The 12,051-nt window shown below is 40.0% G+C and overlaps 1 protein-coding gene across 1 annotated transcript in view; it reads left to right on the top strand.

Moving 5' to 3' along the window:
• Window positions 1–12,051, top strand: part of tns1a (tensin 1a) — an 87,378-nt gene that overhangs the window by 21,086 nt on the left and 54,241 nt on the right. The window contains exon 2 of the mRNA XM_016514099.1: window positions 6,414–6,528. Coding sequence (XP_016369585.1) covers window positions 6,414–6,528 — 115 coding nt within the window. The remainder of the gene's footprint in view (window positions 1–6,413; window positions 6,529–12,051) is intronic.

Raw genomic sequence — 12,051 nt, 5'->3', positions numbered from 1 at the left:
TGTAAAATGCTCTTGAAATGAACTATTAGAGCAGCTCTGGAGATTAAGTTCATGAGGAGTATCCCTATGTAGTGCAGATGCTGAAAACACCTTGGCATCAAGTGTAGATGTGACGAAAATCATGTAGTGACAGGACAGTAGGTACATCTGATAAACTTAATTTGCAATCATTTTTATGACTGGATTCTTTCAGCATTTAATTAATTCTGAATTGTGGAAATCACAGGGTCCTACACATCAAAGACAGTACCTCAGCAATGATTGACTTTACACAAATGATTAATTCATATTTTCATGGTATTACCCTAGATCAGTGGTTCTCAAACTTGTCCTGGAGTACCCCCAGCCCTGCAAATTTTGTATGTCTCCCTCATCTATCACACCTGATTCAACTCATCAGCTCATTAATGGAGACTGCAAGACCTGAAGTGGGTGTGTCAGATATAGGGAGATATATGTGCAGTGCTGGGGGTACTTCATGGAGAGGTTTGAGAACCACTGCCCTAGATAAAGAGAATTGTCATTTTCCTGTGTGCTTACAACAGGAAGTAGAACTCATGATCATTTGATTTTCATATTTCTAAGGACACACATGGGGGGATAGTTTGGTAAATGTGGTAGCTGTGTTTCTACAATTGGTTCTGTTAATTTAAACATTTTTACTCCAGGAATTTAATCTCCAAAAAAAACATCACTACCCATTTTGCTACGTAGTGACAAACCAGTCATTTGCAGAGGCTGATAATAATGCTTAGTATTAACAGCAATCAATTATTCTAAGTGAGAATTCCTAATGGTTGCACAGGATGTGATAGACCATCAACTTGCAGGGGGAGAAACCTTCTGTTCAGTTAATATAATTCTTTGACAGAGACAGTAGCTTCCAATCCTCTATTCCTTTTTAAAACTGAAAGATGCTTCAGTGATGGGCTGCTCTGGGAATTCAGGCAAGCTAAGCAGGGGAAGGAAAGAGAGTAGCAAAAGATAGCAAGTAAAGGGGTGTAGGAAACTTTTTCCTCGTCGAAGCAGAGACCAGGAGACTATTAGCAGGGACATAAGCAAGCAGGAATGCAGGTGAGATGGAAGAATGTGAGGCCCTGGCAGAGAAGGGAGGAGGGAAATAGAAAAAGGGAACTAAACATTGGGGGTGGGCTGCCTGAGAGAGAGAACTGCACTTGAATAAGAGAGGGAAAAAGAAAAGAAAGTGATAGGGAAAGGAAGGGGAGGGGGACACAGAGAGGATGATATAAGAGTGTAAAGGAAAGGAGGAAGGCACAAACATTGTAGCTGCATCTTTGCTGCATCACAGATCTAGCAAACCACAAATGGATGTTTTGCATTTGATTTAGGAGAAAATTGACCTCCTCTGCATCCCAGTAACATGGATGGCCAATATAAGTGGGAAAAATACACACTTCTACCTTCCTAAATGATGAATGTTTTTTTTTGTCTATAGCAGCTTCAACTTTCAAAAGAAAGGCTCAGAGAACAGTAAAGAAGACAAATAATACACAACTTCCCTAGAGGCTGATACAATTTCATCACATACACTACATATACTCAAGCAATAAGGTATAAGGCCATGCTAACTGTAAGATACAATGTGCAGCAGAGCCTTGACAATGTCCACAATATAGCGCGGACTCTTCTTGATTTTACAAAATCTATTATTTCTATAATCACCTAAGGACACAATTCTTCATTTAACCAAAATTTTAAGGAACTTCATTAAGTGCCATTTTTCCACTTGAATATCTACTTGCTAAAATAAACATTTCTATACAACAAAATGGGAGCTCCTTGTGTCCACTTTTGTCCTGTGCATGTCAGCATGAGTTTCAGTTCATTTTAGTGACGCATTTCTATAAGCAGTTCGCGGACACAGTGATGACTGAGTGCGCACCCTGTGTGTTTTCTTTATTTTGCAAAAGCACAAAGTTTTGTTGATATGGTGAGCATACACAAATAAAAAAGTAGACCCTTTACAGATTCAAGTGATGTATTACTTTTATGTGCCCAATCAAAAGTGGCAGAGCATTTAAGTTCTTTTCTCTGTCATCTGGAAAATATGCAAGTGCTACCACCGGCGTCTTTGCCGACCCCAGGTGGTTAACCCCGATCAAACACACCTGGGGGGTATTCCAGAAAGCAGGTTATGTGACATATCCGGGTATGTTTAAGGGTAAGTAAGCGGATAAACTCAGCTTTAGGTTCCAAAAATGGAGGTAACTTTTAGAGTATGTAGCAACTTATTCTCTGAGCATAACCTGCTCCGGAGTAGGTTCTGTTTCAGGGTTCGTTCACTTCAGCGCTATCAGTGCATGCATGACCTGCTGACGAGACTCCATGGGTGTGGCAGATTGCGCACAATATTATTATTACAATATAGCTATGTAATATATATATATACTGCTTTTTGGTGTGAAAGGGCTTTTACATTTGCTACAAATATAACTTCCAAGTACTTATGGAATATTATACAAAGCGTTTAGTCTACATAGCCCATTCCAGGTATAACAGATATTAGTGCTTAGAGTAATGCAATAATTTCTCTTCAAGTTTTGTTCGTCTATATGAATTATGGAGTGAGAGGGTAGCTGTCTTTAAGTTATTTTTGTTCCATTCTGCTTGTGTATAATTTAATCTGCTGGTTGCTGTTTGCACAACACAGAGTTATCTCAGTTCAGGGTAAGCAAGAATGAATCCATCATTTCCAGCACCTCAACCTGCTGCATGAACTTCATCTCCAGGGCTGATATGGATGTGCATTTCAACATTTCAACGTCATTTGAGAAAATTATCGTCAGATACACACAGAAACTCAAAGGCCTTCACTACAACTTCCCAAAATAAAAGTTTGGTTTAACTTGAAACAAGAAAATGTAAAATTATTTTGGTGCCCTGAAACAGCTCATTGGCAGGGAACAACTGAGTACAATTTGAGGACTCAGTGAGAGGGATGTTTGAATGAATCATACAACAACAGTACTACAAATACTCATATTCAGTCACTAATTACAGTCAAATCAAGAAAACAATTACTGGTCTCCTTAAAAAAAAATTAGCAAAATACATTAAAAAGTGTTCAAAGGTGGTAGTACAGTATATCCAAACTTAGTAAATTTTGCAATTCATTCCAAACCCAAGGAACATGAAAAAAAGCAAATTTACCAGCTTTTTAGGTCAAAATATATATCTGTACATATATACATACTGTACATAGGCATAAATCTGTATGTATGCATGTTCAAAAACATTTCAGAATTAGAGCCCCTCCTCCTGACTCTCATAGTATGAGTCCCTGCCTTCAAGCAGCGGGTTGCCTTGTTTTAAGCACAAATTGCTTTGTTACTGTGACATTATATGGAAGCGTAGCAGGCTACTGCCCAGGCACTGATAAAAAACAATGGTTTCCACCCCATCTTGGACATAAGGCCTACTGAGTTGTGCACTACCAAAGCACTCATGCAAATGAGTGTGTTTAGAGAGACCTTCGCGCTAAAATGGCCAAGGTACTAGATTTTGTCAATGGACCTAAAACATTACTTATCTCAATAACCTTGCATTTTATGTAAGTGTACTTGGGCTGCGACTGTATGCCTTCCATGCATACAGAATTCCTAGGTTTCGCCCATCGGACCACCTTCCCGGACTACTGCCTATGCACGTTCCTACACACTGGCCTCAACACCGCCACATGTGCGCAGTTGTCTGGGGAGGGCCCTCGAGGGAGCTTTGCAGAGTACGTGGAGTGGGTGCTGGTTTCATGCGGTTCATCCATGACCGTCGGATCAGTGGACGACAACACCAGCCCCACTCTGGACCCAGAGCCCAGCCCACCATCACCCCGTTGCACAAAGCATCAGCTAGAGCCCACTGCAGACAGAGAGCCAAAGCCCGCTGCGACCAACGAGTCATCGCCAGAGAGAGCGACAGAGCTGAGGATCACCACGGAGCTAGAGCCTCACAAGACATCTGACCAGGTGCGAGAGCCGGCAAGAATGCACGCAACGGTGGATAAGACAGCGAGGGCGTAGAGGAAAGCCCCACCCACTGTACCGCCACTGAGGGTGAGCTGAGGCAATAATCGGGAGACTTAATAGACTGTTATTCTAATATACCCTGTCTTCTTCCGTCATCGTCTGAACTCTCTGCCTGTCCTATTATGGCCAAGTAAGCCATTTAAGAATCATCTGTCCCGTCATGACCATGGAGGTCAGTTTGTCTGCCCTGAACTGTCTGTCTGTCCTACCACGACAACAGAGGTCGTTCCCCTATCCGCTACGCTCTCGGTATTGGGAGTCGCGATCTCGGATCCCAGAACACTCTACCTGTCATGATTTAACACCCACCCTCCCTCTCCTGCCTCCTCGTATCATTACTGCTTCCTCAGCCTTGCCATCTTCTGCCCCTTTGCCGCTGTTTCCTGTCAGCCCCTCAGCCCACCATCTGTGTTGTGGGTTCACTGCGGGTCAGTCTCCATCGGCATCATGGCTGGAGGATCCCATGTCTCTGCCTCCAACCTCCAAGTCCTGGACTCCACCTTGGCCCTTCGACTCAGAGGCTCCCTTATCGCCACCATGGCCTGTCAGGTCACCAGCCCCGCTGGGCTCCCTCATCCCTCCGGCTCCGCCTTGGTCAGTCGTCGACCATCTGCCGCCTCGGGACATTTGGTTCACCTGTGTCATCTCTATTAACCTCATTTGCCTGTGTATTTAAGTTCCTGTCTGTTCAGTGTGTGTTTGTTGGATCTTGATCGAAAGTGTCTAACCTTGTGTGTAGCTACCTGCCCTGTCTGGATATTACCCTTGTGGATTATAAAAGCTTATAAAAGATTATAAAAGCTTGTAAGATTATAAAAGTTCCTCGACACAGCCACGTGACACTAACAAGGATAGGGAGGAGCTAATGAATTACTATAGAAACTAATGAGGGTAACTAAGGCTGGGCATACACTTTGTGATTTTCATCTGATTTTGACCCAAATTCTGACTCGTGCAGCTCTTTTTTGTGCCAAATTTAAACTTTGTGCGTTTTTTGACGTGCAGTGTACAGGGGGTACGAGAAGCAATTAGCATCTCCCGAGCGGCAATCAGATGGTCTGATGGAATTCTGTCAGAAATTTTGGTTGCCCTTCGTGAGAGTACCGGACAGTTGAAGCAGTGTTTTTCCCCTCACAGCGCCTCTGTGAAAACAGAAGCAAAACCATGGCGATATGGCATGCGGTTTGGGCAGAAGCGATGGAGGCCACACAGTTCTGGATTTAGGGGGTCCCACGTGTTTATTTCACATGTATAGTGTGAGCAGTCAAGTTGCAGCACGACAAATGAACTGTATAGTGTGAGCACATAAATCCTGAGCTTTGGCTTGACATCACATTCGGTTTACTCATATGGCATTCCATTAATTAATATTGATGCAAATTCCACCAATTTTTGTCTTAGGGGGTGCTACAAAAATTACTTCTCAACTACTTGATTGAAAAATCAGGTTAAACTTCAGCAGCCAGTTAATCAATTAATCATTGTCTTGAAACTATTACTAGCAATATTAAGTATTGAAACTTTCAATATACATGCAGGATGCCTGAATGACACTGTGTACTGGCCTAGAATCTAAATTCCTCTTTTAATAATTGACTATGCCTGGAGGTTTTCTACTGTTCAATAAACATTTTCTGCCATTGTGAACTTGAAAACCTTTTTTTAACTCCTCCTAGGCCATTTGCCCAATTAACTAGAAAAAAAGTTAAAAGTTAAATGTGTTTTGCTGTGTTTGACCGTTTGACACCAAAACAACTGTATGCATAGCATACACAGGATCCATTTTTGTAGATATGGCTTGTTTAGTAATGTTCTCCACACATGTGTTTGGACCCATGATGATGCATATAAATGTACATGCCTCTCTTCAAGGTCACTGAAATCTTTCCCATTCTGAATAAATGCTATGCTTGATGGTCCTAAGTTAAGCAAAAATGTATTTTAGTGAATGTCCAATGAGTGTCCAGCCACCCTTCTCTCTGGTTTTCCACAGCCAAGGTCACCATGCCAGACTGTGCTGTCCTGCGCTTAATGGTCTTGTCAATGTGTGACAAAAGCCATTAAGATTTAGGGAGATAGTACAGCTGAAAATGCTGAGGATCACACTTTTCATTACCTTGACCAAATGGCTTTGCGACACAGGGACTTAATACATGTGTACTATGTTTGTGTGTGTGAAACAGTTACTATGTTTGTGTGTGTGGAACAGTAATGTTGACTTCCTTTCTGTCATACAATGAAACAATAAAACGATACAAGTCTACCATTACTTCAAATTATCTGTGACATTTTTGTAAGACTTAAAACAATGAAGGACTTGTTTAGCTAATTGAATACATTCTAACACTCTCTCCCTCTTTGCCTCTTTAGCCAGAAGATTTTGAGGCTGTTCATTCCCACACCTTCAAGGCTAAGACCTTTAAAAAGGCCAAGAGTTGTGCAGTATGCAAGCAGGCTTTGACGAAGGAGGGCCTGGTCTGCAAAGGTCAGTACTGCCATTAGAACAGATTTGATTATTTTACTAATATGTTGGTGATATACTAGGCTTCAGCACCTCTCCTTGGATATCTCGTCAAGTGGTCTGTGTTCATTATCTCTGGTTATCCAAGTCTGGTTACTGAATTTATGTTTTTGATATGAAATTTTTATTTAAACAATGTGAAACATCAAAACAGCCATATTTATTATTAAATTTAGTTATGTCTGTGCACAAACTATTAGCCATACAAACAAAAAGTTACATTAGTCTGCTATTTTACCCTACCTACTGTAGGAACTAGTGTCAAAAAAAGAAGCCTCTTTGGATTGCAGACATACAAGAATGAAGTGAGGTAGCTACTGTAGCTTGACCAAAATACCACAGAGTTGGACTAACTCACTAGCCACCTATTAATCTTTTGTTTCTTCCATCATCACACTGTCCTTGCCTGTTTCCTCTTTTTTTCTACTAATTGACAATATTTGTGATACAGTGAAGTTTATTAAAATTGATGCAGAACAGAACTTCAAGCACAGCAGAAGATCTAGAAATATCTGGGGCCATATTTTCTAGACAGTGCAAATTAGTGCTAGAGTGCAATCCCATAAAAGTGGCAATAATAGTGGAAAATTCTAATAACAATGAAAATCTACTAATAATGTGAAAATAAAAGAACGCAGATGGGGCCAGCGTATTTCCATAATGATGAATAACGGAATCTACAAATAGCAGCGCAAATTAGTGTACTGTTATGGGGCGAACGAGATGTGAGACGTGCGGATCCATTTGCAAAGCTTTATTAGAAGACATGGTCAGAAACAGGCAGGGTCAAACACCAGCAAACAGATATGGCACAGGCAAGACACAAGAGTAATCCATTAAACAGGCATGGGTCGATCGATGGCGAACATAATCCAGAGGGCTTGACAAGAGGGGTAATCTGAGGAACACGAGCAATAGTCCAGGCAAGGTGCAAACATAATTCAAAAGACCAGACTAAAGGGTAATTCAAAATACTCAGGCAACAATCCGAACACGGGAAAGCAGGCAAGGCAAGACTATGACAATGACTGGTAATCCAAAATACTCAGGCAAGAATCCGAACACGGGAAAGCAGGCAAGACAATGACAATGACCAGACTATGAAAACTAGAGCAGGCTCCGTAAAGTAGCTATCAGCTAGGGTAGCGATATGCGCTTACAATACTCGGCGATTTGAAGGAGGAAGTCCATGGCTTATAAAGTGTCTTAGATTGGTTACAGCTGTGTGTGTCATTAGTGCAATGGGTGATGGGAAATGTAGTCCAGGGTATAGTATATCAGTCTGTGCAGTGTGAGAGTCAATAAGATGAAAGAGCGACCTCTGGTGGCAATCGGACGGAAAGCCACGGAATGGATTTGTGACATGTATAGTCCCAAACGAGCATAGCCGATCATAATCAGGTGCATGTAATGTACAGTAACAACACAGGTGCAAAATAGGTTAAAACATTTTAAACTAAAGGTTTTTCAGCATTAAATAATGGTGCAAATACCATAAGCTGACTACCCCAAATTTAGTAAATTACCTTGCGTGATTGATTTAAATAGCCTAATCTCCTCCCATAAATTGTAATTTTTAAGAGAAACTCCTAAAATTGCATATGCAAAAGAGTTTGGTTTGACGCCAAATGCTGTTAGTAAATCTGTTCCTTGGAGCATTAATGTAATGTAAAGTATTTTTAAAGAAATTATTTTGAAACCAACAAAACAAATCTTTCAGTGATTAAATCTTATTAAATATTTATAATTTGTTTCATAAAAATTTACAAGCAGAGATTTTATTACATGAGAACATACCAAGCTGGAGAAAGCATAACTGTCATCTAGGATAATGTGTGCCTCTTAAACCAAACAGATCATAGCCTTGACATCATTGAATCACTTTCTGAGTTTACAACAGTCAGTCACAGTTTATGGATACCTTAGAAACAAGTAAGTAGTGCCATAACTGAATACCCAGCTGGCACACGTCATAAGTCGTTGATATTTTGTTACATTTCGGTTGTGACGTCGGTTGACCAAAATTCAATGTCAATTCAACATCTAATGTCAATGTTAATTTGATGTCCAATACCAACGTCAGCTGACATTGATATTTGTTGTTTTTAGGTTGTGTGACCAAAATCCAACATTAAGTCAACGTCAAATTGGCATCAAATACTGATGTCAACCCAATTTTCATTCTCAACCAAAATGCAACGTCTGTCAATACAACCTGACGTTATATTGACATCCTGTGCCTGCTGGGTTGTTTGTCACTTCTCTTATAAAACGTTTTTTTCTTGTAAAGTCCATATATATCTCACTTCAAAATAAATATTTGTGAAAAATTGAAGATTAGTGGACAGGCTGTCGGTTCATTTAACAATAAGCTGTTTCTTCACAAAAGTAGTTTGTTCCGCATACTGATTCTCTCTTCAACATTAGGGATAGGCATGAGTATTCGAGTACTCAGAAGTGACAGCAATGATCAATCATGAAAAACGAAAACAATTATGAAAACACTTAATATACAAAATGGTAGAGCTGCCCTAGACAAAAGATTTTTCTGATCAACTAATAGTTGTTCATTTTAAGTGATTAGTCGACTAATCCCACGTTTATATTAATAAAACCATGTAATTCATAATAATGAGCCTATAGCCTATCAGCGCTCAAGCGCACGCATAAAGCTTGCAACAGCGTGCCACAGAAGTAATGATAATGAATGCTACAAGGAAAAAGCAGCAAGAAGCCTGCCTTAACATCATAATAATTAATTGATAAACTAGTGTTTTCAATATTTTCGGCTGCAGTGACTAAGTCGACGACACTGACTCATCATCTCCACAGTGGACGTGCATGTTTCATACAGATTACATCAACTAAAGCTATTTGATTTCAATTTAAATTGGTTCATTTAAAAGTAGACATTTCACTTTCTATAGATATTTTTTCATGTCTGTGAGGCAAGCACAGTTTTTTTTTCTTTTTTTGACACGTTCAAGTTAACAGAGAACTAGACGGCAGCAGAAAGCACACCTTGTTTGCTTTCATTATTTTACAAAAGCACAACATTTTGTTGTTATTTTGAGTGCACACAAATGAAAGCAGACCTTTTACAAATTCAAAATATTACTCTTATCTGTATGAGCAAAAATTAGTATTTGGTAACACTTTAGTAAAGGGACCAATTCTCACTACGTATTAACTATTTGCTTATTAGCATGCCTATTAATAACATATTGGCTGTTTATTAGTACATATAAATCACATATTCTGTTTGACCATATTCTACATTCCTAATCAATACCTAAACTTAACAACTACCTTACTAACTATTATTAAACAGCAAATTAAGAGTTTATTGAGACAAAAGTCTTAGTTAATGGTTTGTTAATAGCGAGAATCGGACCTTAAAATAAAGTGTGACCGAGTATTTTAAGTTAAATGCAAATTATCATGCCGGCACCTCCAAGTTAACTGTCATGCAGTGAGCATGCTACTGTTCAACTTCGCACACTCTGCACAAACACTTGAATAGTGCACATTTTTCTAGGTTAAAATTAAAGCAAGCAGCCATGTAATGATGTTACTACTTACATGTTTCATATGATAAGCCACCTTTGAGGTTGATGAACGAAATAAACGTTTGCTTGTCCCGACCGATGTACTGTAATTACTACCCTGACCAGCTGTTAACCTGTCCGTCATGGACTACGTGACTTTGCCACTTTCTGTGGATTTTTTTTCCTGCCACTAAGCAACTAATAAAATTTTGATCGACTAAGCCTCTTCTTGTTGACAAACGGTTTGTTGACTATTAGGGGGAAGCCCTTGAAAATAGTTAAGTGCAAGTTTGCCAAGCCAATACAAGACATTATAATGACATTAAATTATTTGTGCTTTAATTGCCTGGGTTTTAGCACATTGGTTGCATCTCTCAACTGTCTGCTCTACCCTCAAGTCTCCTCGAAATGGCAAAAGTACTTTCAGGGGATCTGGCAAATGAGCACAGAGAGTGAATTGCCTACAGCAGCTCTACACTCTTATACTGTGTATATCTTATACTCTTCCATCGTCGATCAGCAAGAACCAAGAACAATGCTAGCTGACACCTGCTACTTCCGTTGAAAGATTTTGCCACAGAAACCCTAGGGAAGTGCTTCACCTGTTAGTCAGGTGTCCTAGGGAATGGGCTGGACTACCTCCAGTGTAAACTGGAGGGGCTATTGAGAGAGTGAGGAGCTGTAGTACCTCTCTCAGTTACTCTCTACCATATGGCCCTCATTGGCTGATGGTTGTGTATTCCTACAGTTCTAGCTAGGAGACGTAGACACATATTCACTTTCTGCCAAAGTGCTGATGAGAGGACAGAGAGTCAGCCGCTCATGCAACTATGTCCACTTTTTATACTCTGTCATTCTGTTACTCCTAATGAACCATTAGGAAAGGTGTTAACATAGTTCCCACCATGTCCACACTATCCCTTCCAGGTACATACTGAAGATGCAACAGATGAGGAAGTGGGATGCAAGTGGCAGTAATGCACACTCTCCTCATCCGTACACGTCCATTTGTTTGTGATAACGGTGAAAGCACATAGATACTACCTCTGTACTTGTTGTATTAGAGGAGAGTAACAGATAGACCAGGGGGACACTAACAGTGATACAAAAGAAGCACATCAGTGCTACATCCACCAAGAGAACGGCAGATCAGGGAATGGAACGTAAAAGGCATGATTGGCCTATCTGCCTTTCTGCACTTATTAACTACAGGTAGAGAATGGATAATATTGACACTAGAACCGCCACGGGGTAAATTTTACCCGTGGCTGTTTTTAAAACGTACATAAAAGATTTTTAATAAAACATTCAAGTCTCACAGTCACTGACTTTTACTAAAATTGTGTGATTTACAATCCCCTGTTGTTAAAAACTGTTTAGATAAAACCAGATCAAAAAACGGGGCATTTATACCTATAAGCGCCAGTGCGGGTCAAATTTACCCGCTATGTAATGCCTGTATGTTCGAGGCTGTCATTTTCGTGTAGTGATGGGAAGTCCGGTTCTTTTCCACGAACTGGTTCTTTCGGACAGTTCGTTTCAATGAACTGGTTCAAAAAATCAGTTGTCCAAAAGAACCAGTTCGGTTCAGTGAACAAAGTACACAGATTAGATACATTCATCTATTTAAAAAAAGTAAAATAAAATATATTTATATTATCACAATTTCTGATGTTTAACAAAACACTTGGATAACATGCTTTTCATCCTCTTGAAAAAATTACACGCATGCGCAGTATCATCGGTTTTAGTAACTTGTAGATCTATGCTGTTTCAGATGGTTCAGTCCAATTTGGTGAACTTGTTCAACCGGTTCACTAAGAAGAACCGGTTAAATGGAACGATTCGTTCGCAAAGCCGACATCACTATTTTCGTGCCTCTTATGTTTTAACATAGTACATTGCTAGGCAACGCCTTTCACTCACTGAATTAGCGGTT

Source organism: Sinocyclocheilus rhinocerous, unplaced genomic scaffold (genome assembly GCF_001515625.1).
Source record: "Sinocyclocheilus rhinocerous isolate Xijiao unplaced genomic scaffold, SAMN03320098_v1.1 scaffold806, whole genome shotgun sequence".
Lineage (NCBI taxonomy): Eukaryota > Metazoa > Chordata > Actinopteri > Cypriniformes > Cyprinidae > Sinocyclocheilus > Sinocyclocheilus rhinocerous.
The sequence above is the reverse complement of the archived record's forward strand: the minus strand, read 5'-3'. Positions and strand labels throughout refer to the sequence as shown.